The sequence below is a fragment of the Rhinolophus hipposideros genome (assembly GCF_964194185.1).
Source record: "Rhinolophus hipposideros genome assembly, chromosome: 5".
NCBI lineage: Eukaryota > Metazoa > Chordata > Mammalia > Chiroptera > Rhinolophidae > Rhinolophus > Rhinolophus hipposideros.
In genome coordinates, this window is record NC_138051.1 from 31669808 (window position 1) to 31694595 (window position 24788).

General features: G+C 39.9%; 2 protein-coding genes across 2 annotated transcripts in view; one reads left to right on the plus strand and one right to left on the minus strand.

Annotated features, from left to right (window-relative positions):
- The window catches only part of AVEN (apoptosis and caspase activation inhibitor), a 154440-nt gene extending 130682 nt beyond the window's left edge, over positions 1 to 23758 (plus strand). Inside the window, exons 3-6 of the mRNA XM_081050400.1 lie at positions 13246 to 13316; positions 18778 to 18873; positions 21622 to 21982; positions 22745 to 23758. Coding sequence (XP_080906526.1) covers positions 13246 to 13316; positions 18778 to 18873; positions 21622 to 21982; positions 22745 to 22860 — 644 coding nt within the window. The 3' untranslated portion in view covers positions 22861 to 23758. The remainder of the gene's footprint in view (positions 1 to 13245; positions 13317 to 18777; positions 18874 to 21621; positions 21983 to 22744) is intronic.
- Positions 23759 to 23769: 11 nt separating this feature from the next.
- The window catches only part of LOC308497861 (ryanodine receptor 3-like), a gene marked incomplete at its 5' end in the record, with an annotated part of 55131 nt that continues 54112 nt past the window's right edge, over positions 23770 to 24788 (minus strand). The window contains one exon of the mRNA XM_081048955.1: positions 23770 to 24314. Within this exon, the coding sequence (XP_080905081.1) occupies positions 24219 to 24314 (96 nt within the window). The 3' untranslated portion in view covers positions 23770 to 24218. The remainder of the gene's footprint in view (positions 24315 to 24788) is intronic.

Here is a 24788-nt window from a genome sequence, read left to right on the forward strand (position 1 = left end):
AAAGGAAAGCAATGCCAGAACTTATTACATTTAAACAGTTTTAAATATAGTATATTGGGTTTAGAAACATTGACATTTCAAGTAGCTATTTTTTCCTCATTCCCCACCAGAAAAGAGAAAACCTTAGCATCCTCTTCTGAAAAGTGGTGATGAAAATTGAAATTTTATTTTGTAACAAAATACCACTTTACAGTTCAATTATAATTCTGACATAAAGACTGTTTTAGCATCCTTACATCTTCACAATGACAGCTTAATATGTATCATTCACTAAAATGTAAGTTGAGGACACAAAAGAATGCTTTGTACGGTTCATGGGAAATATACCTGTGGAGGGTCCCCTCCCTTAGTCCCCTCCCTTAGTGCTGGAAGCCCTGGATTAGTGGGAGAAAAGAAGGCTGTCCATTCACCGTATTCAGCAAAAGAAATGAATGGACCAACCTTGTAGACACTGGATTGTGTGGCGGATATGTGTGTGGTGGGAACATAGACTGTTTCTTTTCCTTCAGCTTGTGAACTCTGCAGGGGCAAGAGTCCTGCCATTCCATAGCCCCACCAAGCAGCCAGCACAGAGCATGCACTGAAGAACCTCAGAAGTCTTATAATTCCCCTGTAGAAATCTCAATTTAATGCACCATTTTTTTGAAATTTGCTAGAACAGAATTCTTCTGGTTTTACCCCAGGCATGAATCTGCTTCTCTTTGTATTCCAGTTCTAAATTACCAAGATGGAAAAGTAGCATGGAAAGGCACTGTTATCTCTTCCACTTGCTACTCCTTTTCCTTGGAAAACAAAATGGGTTCAAAACTGGATACAAGTACACAACCATTTCCCTGAGTGGTTGTGATCTAATCTGTTCTCATCTGGAAAAATTTGTCAATTAGTGTCCTTGATTTTGTATGATGTCATCATTGATGAAGGTTGTACATTGTTATCAATCACTTCACTTTTTAAAAAACTCCTCTATTATAATTTAAGCTTATTTTCATTTCACTGCTAAGTGATATTACTGATGAGCAACTTTAGGAGCTACTCATTTCCTAAAAATTTCAGGCAAACAGTAGGTCTGGGATACTTTCCTCCTCTCCAGATAACTCTTAAAGCTAACATTACACCTTTCTCTAAAATTGGATTCTGTCCCTATACATTTCCATTAATTTTCCCTGATTTAAAAAGCATTCATCCAAAAAATTGAATTTCGATCTGATCAAGCCTCTAGTTCTAACTACCAGCTTATAGGAAACACTAGAAATAACAGATCAGACAATAAGAGAGTACAAATCAGCAAAATCCAGGAAGTGAAAAAACCAACAGGTTAAATGATCTGGTTTCCTCAACAAATAAACTATGACTACTAAAGAGATTTAAGAGGCACATTAACTAAATGCATTGTGGAGAATTTATTTTGGATTATGATTTGAATACACCAACTATAAAAAACAAACAATTCTCCTTATGCCCAAGAGAAATCTAAAGCATGTTATGGGGATATTTAAACATCTGCATATTTGATAATATTAATTTATTTTTTAATTACTGCATTTTTTACATATGATAATGTAGTATTAAAAAGAGACGTTATACTTTAGAAGTATATATCAAATTTTTTTAAAGCATACTATTTGCTTTACAGAAGCCCCAGATGGGGTTTAATTTGCAGAGGTGAGTGCTTAAAACAAATTAGGACCTTAACTTGCTGAATTCTGCCCAGTGACGTCTCCTGGAAACACAGTAAATATGAAATGGAACAAAGCTTGTTAAATTACGTCAAAAATTATGGCTAAAACTTGTCACATGGAATTTGGTAAACAGATTCCACTGGCACATTGCCTAACCAAAGTTTCTCATATAGTGGTGGCAAAAAGATTGAGAAGATAATTCTTCCTTTAAAATAAAAACAAACCAACATTTATTACCCTCCCATTACTCCTAAAACATGAGACATACTCCAATGATTTAGAGGTGGTACTCTGAAAGGTCACTTGGGAAAACTCTACTCTGAGCTTCGAAACCTTGAAAAAAAATGTGCTACTTTTACAATACCCATGAAAAACAACATATCTATTTTGAGTATACAATAAAACACAAACATCATTATCAAATTGGAAACACTTGAGAGTTCACATCCAACCAATAGATGTTTATAGGCAATCCACTGATAGAGATAATCCATTTAACAAAAAGTGTATTCTGAAAGTTTTAAGTCAAGCTTTTGGGAATTCAGTCACATTTTAAATACATCAAGGAATCTCAGTATCTAAATGAATCTGCTCATGAATCCTTTGGTAAAATCAGAAAGCTTATTGTTCAGTTCATCAAGTTACTGTCTTATAACTTTGTTTTTGTATATTAGAATTTCTTAAAACTCCCCACTCTCTGTCCTTTAGATGTGAAACTTTAGAATGGAAACTAGATAAAAGAAACTTTAGATAAAAGAAAGCTAAGCTGATATTTGTGGATCTAACATAGTTCTGGAAATATCGGCCTTTTATAAACTGTTCACATGACCATGCACTTAATACCATGGCTGACCTATAGAACTGGATATTTTGGAGCAGGTTACCTGTGGCAAGTCAGTGCTGTGTTGGCAGTAAATGAGGTAATGTTTAGTTTTTGACTTTCTCTGACATGCGGTAGAAATCAAGTATATGTTATAAATGTCTCTAAAAGGAAAAGTACATACTAATATTAAAATAATTTCTTCTGACTGTGAACCACTCGTTGATTTTTCCAAAACGTGATACTGTACATTCTTAGTGCTATTAGGTATGTATGGAATGTCTATAGTTTTTTCACTGAAAGTTTTAAATATTTCATTTGGTCACGGCTCTTTAAGCTCATTTTCATTTGCTTTGTTTCAACTAACTGTAGTTGTTTTATTTATTCCTGTATTGACATTCTAAGCCTGCTGTAGTGACGTACATTAATAATGAATCAAATTTTTGTTAAAAAAAAAAAAAAAAGCCAAGCCCACGCTAAGGCATCTGTAACTAAGGAGAATCAACATCCTGACTACTGACATTCTCAAACAGATCTACCAAATAGAAGGCAACTTGTGACTTTCCAATAAAAGCGGTACGTATCATTCATATGAATGATGCTGGGACCAAAAAGGTGCTCATTAAAATGTGTTCGGTAATAACAAATGCTGATTCTTCCAAATGTGCTGTTTGCATTTCTGCTTCATTGTACTGCGCTTAACCATGGAACATTTGTAGCATCAAAATATATACTAGCCATCTATGTGAAGAAAAAAAGAACCACGAGGTAGATACCAAAGTAAAATGGCAGACCTGGAAAGGCTGGAAGTTACATGTGGTCAAAACATAGGCCAAGATTCTATTTAGGGGTTGGATCAGGAAAGGTGCAATAACTGTGGTCTTAATAGCTAAAGTCTAGGAGACATGGCTCAGTAGCCAACACCAGACACTTGGGTTTTAATATGTGGGCAACTCTGAGTAGAAGCAGAGAACCAGGAGGCTGAATGGGAACTCTCTGCTAATTTTGAATGAGGTGACAGGGATCCATCGTGTTATTGAATAAGGTGTATGCTTCTCCCCCATTTCATCCTGTCTCTCACTGCATTTCCTCTCCCATCTACCACTGACCAACCTGAAGTTCTGTTGCTTTCCAGATTAGCAACTCTGGATATTCATCAGGGAAATGGCACGTTCTTAGGCATGGAGGTTTTTCTATGCCCAGACATTTTTGTAGTGGTCCCATGAGATTTTTCCCTGAGCTAATTACTGGTCAGGATAGCTTCCTAACTTCCATAGCTTCATATTTGGATCTCAAGAATGGCTTGGGGGGATGGCATATAGCCCCAGTAACATTTTTTTTTTTTAAAGAACTATCCATTAACCTATGCAGACAAAGAGAACTTTTGAATCTTTTGCCCTCTCTATTTTGAAGGTGACAATTTGACAGGCCCCGCTATTTTATTTTTCACTGTTTTATGTGGTCTTGTTTAAGCTGTAAACTGTTTGGGAATGATCATCACTTGAGAATCAGCGTGTGTTTGGGTACTCATGTCAAGTGTGTCTAACAGATAAGAAGTAGGACTAGCTGAGTTTCACTAATCCTGGCGATTATTGAGGAATACAGTGTTAAGCAGTGAAAGTTGATAACTGGATGAAGAATGCTGAGTGGCGTAAAGAATGTGACCCAGATTTCAGTCTCGTCTTGCCTCTTCACCCCTCACTGTACTTGAGCCATACTGGCCTTCCCTCTGCTCCTCGAGTGGCTAAACTCCCTTCTACCTTGAGACCTCTGCTCATGCCATTCCTCTGGGGACATGCTGCCTACCAAGCTCATGCTAGGCAGACTCAAAAGCTAGAATTAAGAGTTTCACAAAGAAAAGCAAAGATCTGGGACTTGAAATTCATCAAAACAAACTTCCTCAGTTTCTGTGTTGCCGGCATGATTTGACCTAAATGAAGTATAATGACTCATGGTTTCCTCTCTTTAGCTTGGGTCTCACCAGTGCTTGCTAGAGATGCTCAGTTGGAGACTTTATGAAGACTATAGAGCTTATAAGCAGTGAATTCTATTAGGAAAATCCTTATGTGATTTTCAAAAGTGGCTTCACAGAATCTTAGGAATGAAAGGAGAAGCTGAAGGAAGAGCTGTCAGCAGTGAAAGGTGTGGCTATGAGTTTGCATTTTATACTAACATGGTGTGAATTATCAGGTGATTTCAGTGAACTAAGAAAAGAGTCAGATAAATCAAAAATAATAGGTAAGACTTGTAAATTATTTTATTTATGAGCATCTGGCATACATTTAGCCAGTAAACAACAGATTGAAAGCACACCCATATTCCTGATAGAAAGGGGTTCAGGCATTTTCTTTAGATAACCCCTCAATACTCTCTGAGGGCATAGTTTGAGCAATTTTTTTCATTATGGGATTATAGTATTTGGGGATTTTAATTGTTGAACATTAACTTGATGCAGAACTTTTTTTTTTAGAACTTTTAATTGCAAGAAGAAAATTGGGCAGATTAAGGTGGAAAATACCATTTTTGAGAGACATAAGCAGTAATAAGGATAGACTGACTTTCAAAAGAAGTACTCAGTGTAGAAAAGAAAATCAAATGATAAGGAGGAATGGATGGCAGGCCAGGAAATTCAGGCAAAGTTTGATTCTGCTGTGAGACCAAGATGCTGAATTTCACAGTGATTTTTGGAAAGGAGAGAGTCATTGTACTAGTAGGACTGTGCTTTTTCTGTACTACTGTGAACCTGAGCACAGGTAGCAGGCTGTTTTCCAGATAATGGTGGTTTGGCATTGATATAGCTTTACTTTCTCATCTGCTGCTTCTGGAAGTGAATTGTAAATCATTGCAAGATTGCTGATGGGGTTAGAGGGCAGTCTACTTCCGGTATTAGATCTGGAACCTTTGATTATTTGTATAGTAGTTTTCACCAACTGGGATAACCAACAAAGTTGATGTTTCGGGTGTCAGATAGGTTATAAATAAAATACAAATAAGCTATTAGGCAGGCTAAATATTTTTTTAACGTAAATTAGCATCATGAACATATCATTATATCTGGATGTATGTGTAAAACAAGAGAGAGAGAGAATGCAATCCCCTCTAAAGCTTTGGGGAAGAAATTTAAATTTCCTTTAAAACTTATGTTTTTCTGTTTCTTGTATTTTCCTCCTGTCTTGTTCAACTCAGGATCTAAGAGCAAGGAGAACAGGGACTGTGTTCTCTGTTTATATTATTAGCAGAGTTTGGCACATAGTGGTGCTGGAATACTAGGGGTGCCAAAAAATGTATGCAAGTGGACACTTTGGTCAACGTTGCTCAAGTAGTAGTTCGCCATAATCGGAAGTGTCTGGACACTAATGGTAACCACTTTGAGCACCTCTTGTAATTGCAGAAGTCAAACATGACTTGTATTCATCGTTTTTACAATTGTAATAGTTTTTTCCTTTTCTTAAAATGTGTATGCATTTTTTTGGCACCCTCTGTATGTATGAAAGAAAGAAAAAAATTGATAAGTGGATTGTTATTCTTAAAGTCATTATTGTTTAACTTCATATTATGCCCTATGAGAAAGGTACTAAATTATTAGAAATTAAGGTATTTCATATTATGCTTTCTATGAGATAGGTACTAAACAGTAATTATTTTGGTAAAAATGTCTTGTGTTGGAAACTAGAATTTTATCCCACACTTACCTCATATCAGAATTGGAAAAAAAAAATTGAAAGGCATGTATTCTCTGAAATAAATTTTAATTACGATTTGAGAAGTTTGGATGTTACAAGTATTTCATTAAAATACTTGGAGACAATTCATACTTCAGTGAGCGCAGTCACTACACTTGAAGCTGACCCTTATTAACTTGAGTAGGACCTTCTAATAATTTGTCACAGAGAGTTGTTGCTTCCCTACCCCATATTTATTCTCCTTTTTTTCCTCGAACTCCTGATTCTAAGCTGGGCACATGGCCACATGAGAAGAAATTAAATATCTTGCATTCCTGTGGCTTGGTGAAATGATCTGGTACAGTTCTGGCCAAGAGAGAAATAAGTGGAAATGTTCTATGGTAGTTTGTGGGAAAACTTCACAGACAGATGGTGCATGCCTTTTGCCCCTTTTTCTTCATCTCTTCTTCCGTCTTGCTTTCCGGAATTTTGATGGGGTATCAGGAGCTCTGGTATCATCTCGGACCAGGACAAGTTCAGCCTACAGGACAAGAAGGGCCTCCATAGGAATGGCAGAGCAATGAACTGGAAGGAGCCTAGACCACCATACCAGGCTTTGACCACCTAAGTCTCAATTTCAGTTAGTTGACAGAAATATAATCTTTTATCTTGCTTAAGACATAATTTTTCAGGTCTACGTTACATGCAGCCAGGAACAGGAGCTAATCCTAACTGACACACTATTTTACGTCAGACCAATTCTACAGCCTTATAACTTCATTATCCATCCGAGGATTGATCTTATATTCTCATTTATTCACCCTAATGACTTACCCTCATCTTGCACTGCTGTGCCAGGGTTTGATGTTGGCCTTGTTTCTGAAAGTAATTGATTTGAGAAATTTTACCAAATTGTGTACAATGGCACAGGGTTAACAGAATATTCACCAGTTATTCTGGGGAAAACAGCTAAATTCTAAATTCCAGAATGTCAGCATCATCCATTTCTCATAAAGGCTAGAACGCTTTTATGGTACCTGAGTGTATTTGTCTTTTCCTTCTATATAGTCCCCTGGGGAATTACATAGGAGCAACTTTTTAGGGGCATTGGGAAGATAGGCCCATCCTATTATGTAGTGATCCATGTGGATATTTGATGCTCAGGGACTTTGGGGGCCCCACACCTGGTGAGAAAGTTAATTATAAGTCACTGTTGAGCAAGAGGATAGATTTTTCTTACCTCTCTTGTTCTTTGGCTCAACCTAACTTTTTTTATTCATCACTGTAGTGGCTTGTGTAGTCTTCCTTACAAAGTGTTAGTTGTTGCTTCGTTTTAGGGTAAATATGGAAGTGCTTGATCTAGAAAGGTTCATCCATGGAAGCCAGAAATTGAAGGTGGCAAGGATTTTTTGTGTCCTGTCGGCTGAACTGTGGATAATCTGCATGATCTGTGTCAGCCAGTGGATTTAGGATTCACCTTGACCTTCCACATATGCCATCTCTCATAGATGAGGATAGAGAAGTTTAGAGAGAAGACAGGATATGGTTCATTTTCTATAGTAGCCATTGTGGTGACTACTGGGCATATTCTTTTTTTATGAAGATTGTGAAGTTGTCAATCTATAGAGTTTGTCTGTGATTTCCCAGAGACATGCTGTCCTGGTTGAGGGCATCTTCTAAGGATTGTGGGGGAGATAAAGGAAGTTGATCATGATAAAGAAGAGCCAGGAAAATAAAGCTTAAAATGAAATACTCATTCAGAACTAGTGATACATTGGTTTCTGAAAGGACTCACCACAAAGGTCTGGGCCAATTTTATGAGAAAGAGATCCAAATACCTAGGATGGATGTCAGTTATGGGAATTGCCACCAAATTATTGGACACATTTTCCACCTTTTATATACTTACTCATCATATACACCTAAAATCTGTATTGTCAAAACTAAAGTCTTTGCCCAGATAAAGATTATTCCTTGTAACCTGAACTTCCACTGGAGAGCTTTGGTTGTTAAGGGCTTTTGCTTGGCTGAAAGTTGTCTTTTGCTGATGGGGCTGAGAGGGTAAGCTTAAAACTCAAAGCTATCTTATCTCAGACTAGATGGAAAGCTTTTAGGAAGCATAGTACTGTGGAATTCTAACAAGTTTATAGTGTCCACTTTGTCACTTATCATAAGACATGTGTTCAACCAGTTTGAGAATTTAGGCAGAGTGAGAATCCTGTGTATTAAAAATATAGTGACAGAGTTGGTATATTTATTTCTCTGACACTATCATTACTAGACTACCTAGGATTCTATAAAAACACTCATTTTTAAAAGTATTATGGTAGTTATTTAAAGGAACCTCTGAAGTGATCTTTTCCTAAAATGAGGACTTCTTTAATTTTGAGTTTAGATTTTCATATCTTCAAACATTGTCAACGTATCAAGTGTTACATACCAAATGTCATAAAATATTTATTGAGTATCTAGTTTTGTCCTAGGGAATTCAGATATTTGAGAATCCTAGTGGAGACAGTGAAAAGCACTTTATTAGTTAGAGCTATAATAAAAAATGCCGGGAACCAAGAGTTCTTGGTGTCCAGGCATTAACTCTCTAGGTGGCCTTGGTCAGTTCATTGAGCCTCTTCAGACCCAAAGGTTTGTCACTGTTCTATAAAGTGAGAGTTAGCATGAGGGACATCTGTGGTTCCAGCTTTGAGATCTATGGATGATTTATGTTGAATGCCTCCTGAATGATCTCGGCCCTCAAGAGTCTTCAGCTTTTTTCTAGATTTCCTTCTGTTAGGTTCAGTTCTGAAAGTAACATGTGCTTGTTGTTTACAAAGGAAGATACAACTGGAAAATGTATTATGCAGAAAGGAAAAGTCTCCAGTCCTACCCTCTGAGAGATAATCATTTTAAAAATAGGTATATAATGATCTCAACTTATTTCTGTGCATGTGTTAGTATTTTTGTGATTTATATTTTGTGTGTATATATGTATATCTACATATCTTATTTATATTGTACTAAAACTTGACTTTTTTCATGTAACAGTTGAGGAATGGGTATCTTTACATGTTAATACATATAAAGCTACCTTATTTTTAAAATGGCCTCATAGGATATCACTAACTGAATATTTAAGGTACACCAAATACACATTTTGGCCAAATGGGCAAGTGTTAAATCATATTTAGCTGAAGCTAAAGCAAAATATTACTGTCATAGAATGGATGACCAGAATACAAGAAACAAATTGGAAATTTCAATAAAATGGTTAGAATTCTATTATAAAAGTTTTTAGAAGCCAGATTTAATTTTGACAACATGCAAGCATTCACATTTCTCACCACTGTCTGGTGTTAGATTTTTCCTGCGGTCTCTATACTATATAGATTTGTGATACTAAATAACTGATAGCTTTCAGCTGAGGTGGGTAGAGCAAGGTGTTGTTTGACCCGCTCAGACAGAATAGAGGACTGCTGATGGGAATGTTTCCTATTAGCAATTAAAGGTGTCCTCTGTAATAGTAACTAGGGAAAGACCAGGTAATCAACTGGGTAAAGACTTATCTCCTCATGAACCCCTACACTTGGAGATTTGTGTGATGATCAATGAGTTTCATGGAAGAATATCAGAAATTGAAGCATTATGCACATTTTGAAACAGCCTTGCTTTCTGAACATTTTCAAAAGTTTAAGATTACTTAAGATTGCTGCCATCCCATAATCTAACTTTCTAACATTTTGGCAGCTTCACACAATTAGTTGATTGAAAAAAAATCTGTCATGAATATTGGCTCTAGAAATGTGGCATTAGAGCAATGCAGTTGCCTTTCAAGATATAAGAAAATTGTTTCAATATCACCTGTTTCTCAGCTTACATTGCAGGCACACCAGCCTCAGCATTGTGGCTGGAATAGAATGAGATGCCTAAAACACTGTTCAGTTCACCACATTTGTCCCATTGTCAACAACAGCTGGCTGTCACTGTTCTTTACTCGTTTCCATTTTATACTTCTTCAGTCGGATTCACTGTGTTAGTGTGAGACCAGGAACTCTGTCAGCAAGCGCGTAAGCAGGAGCAGAATTGAATGTACTGTTATCATAATGTATTATGTTATTTAAGGGCTGCCTCTGATTGTTTCTGCATGTCCAAATGTCTGATGTGCAAGATACGGGGGGTAGCACATTTGGTAATACCACCATCATTTTTGTGTGTGTCTTGATATATTTTAGGAAGAAGAATTTTGGTAACTTACTGTCCAGAAGCCGTCTTGGTACTAGAATTCATCATTTCAACAAGTCTGAACACTCTTTCATCTTCAATGAGAGGATTAGGGGCTTGACTTTCCATAGTAGTCATTTTTAACAAGCTTATTTTTCAAAATTGGTCTCTATATGCTTTATTCATTAGGGCTTTTAAATTGTGTTGTTTTACAGTTTGATTATTGTAAACAAGATGTGTTTCAGGTATTTAATTTTCTCAAATATTTTTTCTTTTTTTGTATTTTTTTGTGTGTATAACTTTATTTTATGTGACTCAATTATGACTTTAATGTCACTGATTTTCAGTTTTTCCTAATCTTGATATGTTTACATTGCAAAATCACAAAATCCAAGTCTGATAACGCCAATATCTTAACCTCTGTGGATCTTTTTTTCCCTTTAGTTTTCTGTTATCTTGGTCTTATCTTTTGATATGCCCAATGGTTTTTAAATGAATTTTGGACACTGTGTATAAAAAATAATAGAGATAATTTTTGGCTGTTGATAATGTCATTTTCCTCCAAATAGGATTTACTTTTGCTTTTTGTAAGCAGAATCAAAGATTGAGCTGATTCACAGCTGTGCCTCAGACTTTGTGAGGGCTGACCTGTTCCTACTTCGTCCCTACTTGTAAGATGTAGTCATCAGGGGTCCCCCCCGAAAGCCCTGATTGTCTGAGACATCCTCATCCATGGGCTCTGAACTCCATTTTGTCTGCCCAGTGCCCTAAGGCCAGCCAGCTATAGCCCTTTGCAGTTTCTCAACCTCCCTGGTTGTTACTTTATACATAGTTTTTCGGTCTCTCAGCATGGCCTTTGGAAATTAACAAATGCCTCAAAGGGAAAAGCAGCTTTAAATGTTAGATTTAACTCTCTGTACTTCTCTCTGGAACCTTTGTCCTTCATGTTCCCACTGCCCTGGTAACTCTCTAATGTCTTCAGATAGATAGATTCTTTTCTGGCCTAGTATTCCTTGTTCTCTGCAAGGGATTGGTTTGCAATAAGCTATTTAGCCATTGTTGGACTTTTACCTGTATTTGAAAGTGAATATTCAGATATGAAACATAAATACGTATATCATGCCTTCTTTGCATTACTGTTATGCTGATTATATATTATAGTAATCTGTGCAATCATAGGATTATTTAGAGTATAGAAAGTTCAGGAATGCCCAAAATAATACTGAATAAGGAATTCAGCTATTTGGTCAAGTTTTAAAAAACCTACCAGATTAATTTTTAATTTATTCATTTATTATTTATTTCGTATATATGTTAGCTGCTCACTTTCTTATTCTTGGCTCTTTTCCTGTTTCTCTGTTAGGTGGTTTTCTTCTGGTTGATTTACAAAAGGTCTTTGTAAGAGAGATTAACTCTTGGCTAATATGTGTTACAAATGTTTATCACCAGTGAATATGGTTTGTATGACTTATATTTTAGGATGTATTGAGGTTTTTGTGGCCTTTCTATAGTACTTTTTAAAAATTAATGTTGTGCAGATATTTATAAAGTACACACACAGAATCACAATACATACACGTATACACATATCTACATCCACATACAAGACCTTATTAATTATGCAGATCCTTTATAAGTTTTGAGGGATCAAATTGATTTGCCAATGACTAAGAGTAGTGATTTAACACTTTTTTTGTGGTAAAGAGTGTCGTACTTGGTCCTGTTTGCCTTGAATTTGATCTTGTCAAATGTTAATGTTGTATGATTCTCGTGTTTTGGAATTGGCAGAGGTGGTGTAGCTTTTATCTTTAAATTTATCTTTGTCTCTTTAATTTTGAATTCTTCACTTGTTTTCTCCCTCTTTTAATTTAGAAGTAAAGAACAAATTATGTGCTTAAATCACCTGAGAAATATCAGAAGAAGGAAGTGGGCTGTACCTGAGCTCTTGAAGTATAAATTGGATTTGCATAGGTAGAAGTGTAGGTCTGACAGACCAGAGGGAAGGATTAAAAAAAAAAAAATGAGGATAGTATGGAATAATAAGTATATTTGGAATATGAAAAAGGCTGACTCTGGAGCAGAAAGTCTGAAAAAATAGGAAATAAATGTAGGTTGATGAGGTAGAATGCTGAAAGCCATGGCAGAGAAATAATTCTTCATTTATAAATTAGCTGCTCCTAATGCAAATAATCAGATATGTATACATTTACAAAATGTGTCGAAGCTTGTTATACAGGATTGTCTTTCATGCTTGTTTATGTTGATCTTTCTGGTTCATTTTCCTTTATTTTAAGAGCTCAAAGCAGTATACTCTGATTCACATGAACTAATCTAATGCACATTCTTTGAGTTTTATTTTGCATTTGACATTCTAACTAAGTGATTTTTGGAGTGATGGTTGAGGTTCGTAATCCCACCTCCAAGAGATGTTTAAGTCTGTCATATTGTGGATCAGCCTAGAACTGTTTTCCTTCAGTTCTGTTTTTCCTTTTCTGCTGTGCCCATCCCCAAAATCATAAATTTACGTTTCCTCACATACATTAGGCAGATAAAATGAAAATATGCTAACTATGGGTAGAAGGCTATGTCTGCTGGCCTGAACTGCTTAGTTGTCTCTCAAGGAGCACGTAGGATGGTGGCTTACTGAGAGCTGAATGAAACAATGAAGGCAGTTGCCAACTGTGTTTTCAGATGCCCACCACGCACAGACCGGGCTGTTGATGTGGAAGCCAGGGCCTCGCGCTGAAGGGTGCCACTGAATTCAGGATGGTTAGCTCTTCAGAAATGACACTTTTATTCCAAAAGGGGAATATAGAGAAATGAGTGTATTTCTGTGGCTTTTGCACAAAATTGTATGTTTTTCTATTCCTAGGGGACTCCTTCTCACAGTTCCGGTTTGCAGAAGAGAAAGAGTGGTATGGTGAAGATTCATGTCCAAAGCAGGTGAGATGAAGGTTTGTCTTGAATGTGGGTTGGTTTTTCTCAAGACTGAAGACCAACACCTTTTATATTGTTGTTCGAATAGAGTGTCAATGTGGAAAAGAATTTAATAATTCATGTTACCTACATTGTTCAGAAAATTTTCAGGGAGCTGAAATTACGCAGGTCCTTGAAGCTAGAGGTCCCCTTTATACCTGCCCCTCTGTGCGAATTGCTCGTATAGACTGGGTTGCCAGGTAGGAAGTTTCTGGTGGATTTGGAGTGGATTACTTTGCCATTGGCTGGCTTTCTTTTTCCCTTTCTCTGAAAACTCCCCTTAAGGTTGAAAATTAATTTTTCCTCCCATACTGCTTTTGGTATTGAGAAAATCCTTAACTCTATAGCTTTAAATAAGCAGATGAAATGAAAATAGTCTCTTCCTATTCCAGAATTGAGAGAAGAAAGTTATAAAATAAGAACAAATACCATAGAAGTCTTTCAATGAGTCCATAAAACCCAAATATTTTTTGTGCTTTGTATTCATGCCGTATTTTCTTCCAAAGGAGTTTTGATTCTTTTCCAAGCAGGACTTCACTAATCCTTCCCATAAGAGATGACAGGTATTCTCACCCCTTTAAAGTGCACAGAATTACTGGTGGCTTGTCATATGTCTCCAATTCCAGGGCTAGAGCATACTGTCTGATACAATGATTAGACGGTCTGCTCACAGCTCCAGACAGGTGGCTGAACAGCAGACGCAAAGCCGAAAGGGAAGGCCTCCTCCTTATTCTGCTACCAGCTCAGCGCACACACTGTAAACGGCTCATTTTATCTCTGGACTGGTGTTTTGTTTAGTTGTTTGTGAGGGACGTTGACTTATCATACAGACAGAGAGGGGGGATGTTACTGGTGAAATGATTGCCTGTCACTTTACAAAAGAGTATGATTATAATATACAAAAAGTTGGGAATTAAAAGTATTTGTTTTTGCTTGAGTCTATTCGGGCATATGTCCAAGGTACAGTTTACAATTCTAGGACAAGTGGAAAACATAAACCGAGATCATTGAGGAATATGGTAAAAGTCAGACAACTTACATTTCAACTCCTTTTGAACCATGTTGGCTATCAGAGACTATTTCACTTATGCTGAGCATTTTAAATGATTCTAAGGTTCTTCATTCATCAAAACACTGAGCACCTGTTATTCACTAGCTATTTCAGTAGATGCAGCTTATTCAAAGATGAATAAGGCAGAGACCATGCTTGTTCAACACACAAGGCACCTTAAATTAGCACAGTGGCTGACACATAGCTGATGATCAGTAAATATTTACAAAATAAATGGAAAAGAATACAGCATAAAATAAGTGGTGTAGTAAATGAATTAATGCAATTCTGTGGGAGACAGCTATTATGGGCTGGAAGTGATTGAGAGCAGTGCCCTGGGAAAAAGAGCATTGGAAAAGGTCTTGGTGGATGAGTGAGATTTTGGTACGTCCTGTCCTGGGAAGACAATGAGGAGACCTGAAGGACCAGGCTGTGCTCAGTGGGGAGTGTGGCTGAAGTGTAGTTTTCCCAGAGGAGGAGGCTTCAGGCTTCAGTCTGGGCCGGTCGGTACCAGCAGTTTGGTGTTTATTTTCTCCTGGGGGCAGTTGAGCCTGTGGGTGAGAGCATAGACTTTGGAGAGACAAACCTGAGTGTGAATCCTGGTTCTACAATGTGGGCTAACTTCTTTCCTTTTCTTGTTTTCTCATCTGTAACATGGAACTAACAATAAAATATAAACTTGGAATTGTAATGAGGATTAAATTTGATAATAAATAGAAGCCCTATAGTGCAGTTCCTGACACACAGGAAACAGTCAAAACTAGCTCTTATGACTACTATCATTAACAGAAGTTTTGTTTAGCATGAAAATGGAAGTGGCTAGATTTGACATCAGCAATATTGGGAAGCAGGAAGAGATGAGAGGTTGGAGGAAGGGAGGATATTATGTTGGGAAGAGTCAGGGGCCTGACAGTGTGGGGCAGTGAGGGTGGAAAAGGGGTTCCAGAAAGATGGAACTTTGGCAGAGGACGAGGTAGCGTGTGTCACTGACCAGATATGAGACATGAGGACAAGAAAGATTTGTAGTGGTGCTAAACTTTCCAGCTTGATGACTAGGTGAGTGGTGGTGCCACTAATGGAGCAAAAGAAGAGTGGAAAGAAGGCAAGTTTGATTTTGAACATTTTGAGTTGAGGTACTGGTAGGATCCATCCAAAACTGAATTTGTTGTTTCCCCATCAGAACTGTCCTGTCTCAACACTCTTTCTTCTCACTTGAGAGAGAAAAAGACAGGAATTTATATATATGCCTACATATTGTATTTATTTATACATATATGTATATCATATATAAATATATATAATTTCCCATATGCTCTCCCCTGTCCCCATTGCAACCAGTGGCACAAGACAATAAAGAGAGAGGAAAAAGGAGTTTAATAGTGGGACGTGTTGGTCCTCACAGGACATCCTGACGGGAGGGGACCCCGCACCATCGCTTTGATTTGCCTTCATTTCTTTGTGGTTTATATGCAGGGTGAAGGGGCCACTGCCTGGCAATCAGGGTCTCTGCTTTAGCCCTGTTGGTTCACGTCACTATAGGGGGGATGGTCCCTTCGATTCATGACTGAGATTTTCGCATCTTTCCTTTGGATGGTGTGGGGCCATGTGATGGGGAAAGGGTAGGAGGAGAACTTCTTCGGGTGAAATAATAGATCTATTATTTTTTTCAATCACCTGAAACTTTTTTCATTCCGTTTTTCATTTTTGTTGACATAGTGACTTATTTATTCAGTAGAGCTTCCTTGAGCAACTGCTGGGAGAGATACAATAGTTCCCGACTGCCAGGCTTCTAAAGGTACAGCCTCCCAGACCCACCCCTAAGAGTCCAGTTCTGAGGGAGGCCTGAGAAGCCGTATGTTGACAAGCTTCCCAGATTTTCCCAAAGTGTTGCCTGATTTGAGCACTTCTGTAAAGTGTACACAAGTGGTCCCGGAGTCCCCAATGAATATGGACAGTGAGTTCTATGGCTCCTGAGAAGGTGGAATGGTCTGATTGAAGGCTACATGTTTTAGCTGCCAAGTGGAGTTCCTAGCAGGTTCTCTTCTCACCAAATAGTGTACCTTTATATAGACACTGAGACTCAGAGTCTAATTAGGTTCCTGGACAGAGAGGAACCTTCCAGACTACAGATTCTCACTACCCAGGGTTCTGTGCACTCTGATGGCACAGAAGTCGGGTGGAGGGGCTTTGTTCCAAGAGGAACAAGGCTGGCTTCCCCTGCCAGCCTCAGCGTGTACAGGAGAGAGCACCACGGTGTGCTGGTGTCTGTCGCAGGCCAGGCTGCGTACTCCGACCGCCGGTGACAGTCAGAGTTGGCAGGTGGATGTGGGGACTGGGCACTCCAGGCAGAAACAACCTAGTAACTATTTTAAAACATGCAGCAAAAAGCTAATTCATGGTTATTATTCCAATTGAACCTATGTTAAAATTCATGCTTTACTATTATAAGCAATTCACTTCAGCTCACTTTGTATTTAAGGCCTTTCGCTTTAGCCCTTTAGGGGGCAAACTAGTGATGAAAGAAGCAAAATCTTTTTACAAAGTGGAATTTGAGGGCAGATTCTAGGCTCTGGGACTCCTGCAAGGAGATGAGGAGCCACCACCGTGGTGGCTTGAAGTGTCTTGTCCCCAGTGCAATGTCAGCTGGGACTTGGGTGATGGAAGGGAATTAGAAATGGGGGCAAGGGGACACTGCAGTCGCAGACACAGCCGAATGTCTGTCGTTTGGAAGGTGGCTCAGAAGCACAGCCTAGCCCTTCCCCATATCTTTGTGCGGTCTCACAAACTTCATTGTGTATGATGTACCTTGTAGTCATGTTGCACATGACGCAAAAAAGGGCCGAAGAAGTTTGGACACTTAGCCAGACCCCAGCATGTCTCCTCAGCCCTCCTCCAGGGACCTAAGAGAGCCACAGGTGTAGGGTCGCAGCCATCGCAGAAGGAAATGCTTACTCTTTTAGTGGCTGAAAGGAGGGTGTCTACATGTGTGACTTTGCAGACTTACCTTGGCCGTGGGAGGCCGTGAGATTTCTAGATTGTGATGTGGGATTTGCCCATGTGTGAAGTATTCAGGATCACACCCTTCTCATGGTTGAGAGGGTGTCTCTAAACTTACACCTTACTGCTGGTCTTGATGATGGCACTTAAGGTGCTGAGGGCAGAACCAAGGAAAGGACTGGACACTTACTGAATTTTCCACTTTCTTATCAAGGCTTTGTTACCCTCTGTCCTGCTCCCTAAATATATATGTTTTTAGATGTAAGATCCTTTTTCCAGGCCACATCTGGTGTGGCCAGCATTGCTTACCTAAGAGCTAGCTAGCTATCTCTGGAAAATTTAAGAAAGGCCATTGAAAAGCCACATTGTTTCTTTTGATCCCCATGTAGTAGTCTGTGGGGAGCAGGGGTTAGAATGGGTCTCAGTTTAGTTTCAGGGCTCTTCTTGAGTGCACCAGGAATGACTGACTGCCTCCAGTCATAAACTCATCTACCCGAGACATTCCTGCAGGGGAATCAGGATTAGACGATGAGCCCTGGGTTTTCTTCTCATTTGAGGTCGGTGATTACAGACTAAGACATGGTTCTAGGTGGGCCTGTGACCCCCCTTGGTAGATTAGGCAGTCAGTGATGTTTGCCTCTAATGGGAGCTCATTGTGACCCCCTTTTAGTTTGTTCCTTCTCTTGGGTGGCCAGGGCACCTAGACGCAGCTGTTCTACTATTATTAGGCCATGGGATAATCTGGAATGTTTTTTCATACTGTCAGTTGGTGAGGTCATTGCGTGGATATGACTTGACTTCTGCAAATGGGAAGTGAGTCAAGGGGAGCTTTTAGTGTTGGCCTCAGAGCGCTGCTGCCTGGAGGGTAAGTTTCCGTCCGTCCTCTGCTGTCTGGCTGGAGGAGGAGCATGTGTGCGCCTCGCGGGCACCGATGGCTGTGCCTCTCAGCCCCACCTCACCTCCCAGACAGCTCCTTAGTCCTCGCCCGGAGACCGGCTGTCTGAATGTGAGGGACGTGTCCACTTAGGTTGCACTACGTGCTTATTCTTCTTTCAGTTTTGGGGGGCTAGTTTTCAGGTTCCTCTGCATTCTTGATATGGGGGTGACTACTACCCTGCTGCTGCCCTGAGAGCATGAGCTGTGGCTCAAGAAGGTGCTTTTGGTTTTGCTCATCTTAATGTGGAAATGATAGAAATTATAACCATATCAAGTGTGGTTTACAATCTTACTCCCAGCTAAAAATAACTCCAGGGGAATGATTTATTTAATTACTTTCTATCGTCTTCTGCTTTTCTTTCTAAAAGGACATATATAATCATCACTTGATATGTAGATCATATGTATACATATCTTATTTATTTATTTATTTATTTATAACAGAATTCAGCATTTTACGTGGACTGTGAGTCATTGGTTCAAGCCCTTCAAGAACTGCCTCTCTCACTCCGACTCAATGTTGCTGCCGAATTGGTCCAGGTAAAAACCCTATGGCATCTTCAAGCTGGTATGGATTAGGGCAAGAGAAAAAAAAGAGTGAAAAATAACCCTTTGCAGGATGTCTCAGACCCAGCTTTTTTTTGGTAATGCTGAGGATTTTGTACCAGGTAGCATTTTGTAAAGTTTTAAGGGAGTATGAAATAATTTTGTAAAGTTTTTATTTTTTTTTTTACCCGTTTTATATTTGAAACGTAAAGAATTAGATGTAGTGGAATCGAATGGAATGTAAAAGTATGAAGTCAGGCTGGTATTTTACTCAAAGTATTTATGTGAGGCAGGAAGGATGCAGTGGTTAAGGAGAAGGACATGGTTCCTGCCCTTCTGGAGCTTAATCTAGGGGGAAGGATGCGTATTAGTGACATTATCATACAGATGTGTAAGCTGTGATGCCGTCTGGGAAGGAGAGTGACAGTGGCCTATGAGAACGTGTTATAGTGAACTGGTCTACTTTGGTGTGATTGGGATGGCTTTCCTGAGGAAGTGACAGAGAAGCTGAGAGGCAAAGTATAAGAACATGAGTTGGAATTTAAAGAAGAGTGACCCACCCAGGTCTGCGTTAACAACACTACCACGGGTAATGACAACAGTAACAGCAAGCTGGCTGTAGAAGGACTGTGGGATGGGGTGGGTGTGTTTACTGGAAATCTGCACGTGCAAGAGGAGAGAGCAGATGAGGAGAAGCATATTAAGAGGCTGTTGCACGGGCCCAGGGGAAGAATACTGCAGCTTGGAGGAGGGTGATGATGGCAGAGCACCGGACTCTGCCAAGAGGTACTTCGAAAGAAAGATGAACAGGACTTGGTGAAAGACTGGAAACGGAGAGCGAGCAGGCCAAGAATTACTACAGGTTTTCCAGCTTGTGCAACTCGGTGGTAGGCAGCATTAGGAAGGGTGAGGTTTGGGCATTATGGATTTGTGCCTCTGAGATATCAAAGTGAAAATACTAGTCACATGGATATAGACATTTGTAGTTCAGAATGAAAGGCTAGAAATAGACGTTTGGGAGATAGTAAAAGATGGCAATTGAGGAATTGACCGAGGAGGCCCAAGGACTTGTACCACAAGGAACTGAGAATGTAATTGTGGCTAGATTGAATTTTTTTTAAAAAGTGAAATCCTGGGCAATACTAATTTTAAATAGAATCCTAGCAACGAAAATGATCAACTTGGTTCTTGAGTTGAATGTGATGCTAAGTTTGAGTATAGCCAGGAATTAGTTACCCACCCAATTGTTGTTTCTGCTGCACTTTCTAGTCTCAGATTCAGGGCAGCAAGTAGAATTCAGGGCTGGAGGACAGTTCGGGGCAGGACAGAGAAGTAGAGAGCGTGGCCTTTGCGTCCGAAGGGAAATCACCCGGGGCTTCCATAGGTGTTTGGGATTGTCTTAGTGACGGGGCCATTGCTGCGTTTCCTGTTGGCTGTCCAGAGATGTACAAGGTTCTGACAAGCTCGTTTTGGTGGAACACATCCCAGGAACCATTGAGATGAAGGTGACGTGGGCCCCGAGACTCAGAGGAGAAACAGAAGGAGTGGGGAACGTTTGAAAATGCAGGCTGTTGTGTCGGTGGCAGGTCTTAGGATAAAGGTATACAATAATTGCAGTAGCTTTGAAAACCTGGCTAAATAGTTTTAAAATCTGTCCCTGCCCACGTGGTAGAGCAGCTATTCTCAACTGTGTTTGCACAGTAGAATCCCCCGTGAGGTAAAAAACAAAACCAATGCCTCACGCCTGGCAACTAAATGATTCCAAGATGAAAGTGGAGCGCTACCTCCCAGCTTTGCCCTGCATACTGACAATGAAGGATGACTATTTCAGTGTGTGTGTAAAGTCATGCTGTCTTAAAAGCCCTGAAGAGTCACTAGCAAATTGTATCTGCTCAGGATGCTTCACTGTACAAATAGGGGCCAATGCCCCCAAAAGAAGTGGACTCTGACCTTGTCCATGCTGGGCACCCCGGCCGTCCCTCCAGAACAGGGGTCCTTAGCCTTGGCGCTACCTTATGATCACCTGGGGAGTTTTAAACTTCTGTTAAATTATAGATACAGAAAAGCACACGTATACGTATTTATAACCATGGAATCAGCATCCTGATGAAGAATCAGTATTGCCAGGACCCCAGAATCCACCCCTTTCCTGAGTCACTATTTCCCTCAAATCACTCTCCTGACTTCTCATAGGAAGGATCAGTTTTGCCTGTTTTTGCCTTTTTTCACCCGTAATCCAACAGTATGTTTTCTTCTGTGTCTGGAAGTTTTTACCCAGATGATGTTACTGACAGTCATCCTTTCTTCTTGAATTGGCCCCTTCCCCTTTGTGTTAGTGCTGTATTTGTATCTGTACAGTGAACAGATCTGCTAGTTACTTCCCGGTGCCATGTACAGATGTTTCAGTCTCATTCCAGATTTAAGTGGACATGCAGATAGACTGATGGTACTGTCCGTTCTCAGGCCTGAGAGGAGACACAGCCCTTTTTATCTCAGCTCTGAGTGGGTTAGCACAGAGCCGAAGTGGGTAGAGTGGGAGGCGCAGCCCTAATACGTTTCCGTGAGGTCTCCCACATTTACCCAAATCAGGGCCAGCCCCAAATTGGACTCCCTTTGTAAATGTCCAGTCTGAATTGAGTTCTTGACTCCACCAAGTTTGATGGCTTGCTAAGCTTTAGTTTCTACTTAAGCACGTACAGCAGGACTCACATTTCTAACTCAGGCATTCTGCTTCTCTTTCAGAGCGCCCTTCCTTTAGAGGTTCCTCAGCTGAAACCAAAGAGAAATGATGAAGGCAAGGGGCTAGGGATGCAGTTGAAAGGGCCCCCGGGGCCTGGAGGCAGGGGGTCCGTCTCTGAGCTGAAATCTGCTGCTGCTCGCTGCCCCATGGACCTGGGTAACGCTGGCCCAAGACCGGGTCCTTCAAAGAGTTCTCAGAAACCTGCTTCCCCGCTGCCGTCGGCAGCAGACCACCTGGAAGAAGAATTAGATCTGCTGCTTAATTTAGATGCGCCTGTAAAAGTGGCAGATAACATCTTACCAGGCCAGACACTGCAGAACCTGGAATCCGAGAAAGATGGGGAGGTGGCTCAAGAAGAAGAAGGTATGGTTTTCATTTTATTCCCCATTCATCTTGATTCTGGTGTTTTTGTGAGAAAACGGGGTCACATCCGTACACGTTTCCGTCGGTGTCTGCCATCGATCTGGCATTATCTACTGACATCTATTTCTGTGCTCACATCTCTGCTTTCGCCCTGAGCTGACCTTTCTGACAACATTCCAAATCTCACTCAATGTACCAGGCTTCAGGAGCTGCTGTCTGATTACAAAATTCAACCTGGGGATGGGAGTAGAACTTGTGCCATAAAAAGGCATTAAGACACTCGTAGCCCTCAGCTGTGCAGCAGGAGACTGAACAGGCCAGTTAACCAGCTTGCTTATTTTTTACGAAAGAACACCACTTCCTCACTTGTGCATTTTCTGTGAGCTCGGGGCCCATCTGACAGGGAGCGGCCCAGGGCCACGGCCTCAGCCATATGCTGCATTCCAGAACCTTTGATGCCTTTCCAGGATTGCTACAATCGTAAAAAGAAAACAGCTGTGTCTTAAAAAAAAAAACCAAAAAACTAGTGAACTGTGAAATTCAACTTCAGAATAAATAGAAGAGCAAATTTCCACCCAATTTATTAATTTGTGTAAATATTATTGTATCTTCTTAAGGAATAGCAACAATAGAATATTTCCCCTTGTTGTGAGCAAAGTAATAATTATGGCGGAATTATGTCATGGAACAAACCCCAGGGAAACTTTAACCCTTAATTTTGGGACTAATGTGAAGTAGTTAATGTTACTTTTACTTCCCTAGTTCTTGCAAAACCATCTGTGACGGAAGAAAAGAACATGGAATTGGAGCAACCAAGTACATCAAAAAGTGTTACCGAGGAAGAGCTTGAAGACTGGTTGGACAGCATGATTTCCTAAGAAAATGTGCCTGCAACGAAGGTGGGCTGCCTCGTAAGGGTGGGCCCGCTGTCCTCCAAGAACAGCTGATTGACAAGCATGCCGCAGGCCCGTGTGTCCCGTCCTGCTTACCGCAGAGAGCCTACCTCTATGTTTGTCAGCATCCCAATAGTACATTTAAGAGGCTCATTGCATTTGTTCTCTGGCCTGGTAACCTAGCTTGAGGGCAGGGGATATTATGGCTGATGCTCACTCGTTTCCAGCCTCCTTCCTCTCAGTGTTCACAGCAGAGCAAGTGCTGCTGCTGCAGAGAACAGGCGCGCATTTGGCCACAATAAACAAAGGCTGGTCTATGGAGTTTTTCCCTTTCTTGTCTCCTGTCCCTTTTCCCAGCAGCCACAGTATGGCTGTAGACTCATCCAGAAGTGGTGCATTACAAGAGGCCAGACCACGGGTGGGTATGTATGTATTACTTTATTGCAGTGGGCACTTCATCTGAGTTAAGGAGAGTCACCTAGATACAGCAGCCCCACTACTTATAAGGGACCGTAAAGCATTACTCAATTTGGCATAAGATTGAGATTTTTCTGACTTTTCAGTACAGTACTTTTCTTCAAATAACAGCAGTTGACAAGCTGTTACTGAAAAAAATAATTGTATTAATAACCTTCAAGTGCAGTTTCTTAAAGGAAGACAGAAGATCAACACAACTAATGGAAATGTCCATCAGGAACATAAACATAAAAAACTTGCATAGCTATAGCTAAAGAGGTTTTAAGGCACTTAATCGATATTTCAGTGTCGACAAAGTGTTGGTTTGTTTTTTTTCTATTTCTTTAACTGCTTAAAGCTTTTCAAGGTGAATCTGGATACATTCACTAGCAAGTACCATGGAAAAAATTAGACTGCAGTTACAATGTTTTGTTTTTTTGTGTGTGTGTGTTTTGTTCTTATAGTTCAGTCCATGAGTCACTAGTGGATACTATCATGTGACAATCAAGTGTTTAGAATTTCATGTATTATACAGCCAAGTCTTCCTACTTCTAGTCCTTTCCTCGGGGATGCCATCCCAACAAACAAGTTATGTTAGAACTGAAAACCTTAAAGGCATTCAGCTGGAGATTCCTTGATTATCTTTTGTCATCCCTGTTTTTCTTTTAAGATTTTGACAGGTTATCTCCCACAGGCTATGTCCATTCGGCACAAAAAGCCCAATCAATTCAAAAGTATCACACAGATTTTTAACAAACGCTTTCTTGTTTTAAAGGGAGGCATTTAGAAAATGTCACCTTTCAAAAATGTTGCAGAAGTATAAAAGAAGGATTTTGATTTCACGGTAAGTTGACAGTTCAGAACTGTGGAGTCTCTTTCATTCCGATCTAGCCCAGCTGATCCTCATATTGCTTCCGAAAGCAGTCACCAGCTGGGAAGAAATCCCAGCACCTTTCCTGGTACATTTTCCAGACGTAAGATTCCTGAAAGAATGGGGACAAAAGGGACTTCTTTTTAAATCACAGTAAGGTAAAAACCTGTTTGTTTTTGCTCTGTATGTATCCCTGGAGGAATATGGATGTGGATTTATATGAGGCCCAACTGGCATGTTCTTTCTTGCTCTATTCCCAGCCTGTTTTGGAAGCAAGTTGTTTCTTCCCCTGTCCCTCAAACTCAGTGATCACCACTAAAAATACTTAAAAGCTTTATCAGTAGGCTGATTCCATGTCATTTGTAATTGGTAGAGGAATGCATGAAGAGGGGACATTGAGTGCTGGTTTAGGCAGATGCCTGGAGAACTAAAGCCAGATGTGAAGGAGACCGCTCTCTGTAATGTTTGAGCTGTAACATTTTCCTACAAATCCAGTGATGTTTGAGTATTTGATAACCTGCCTCTTCCTCCTTCGTTCTCTTTTTCATACCTAGTCGTAGAATCCCTTTTCACACATACCTTCCTT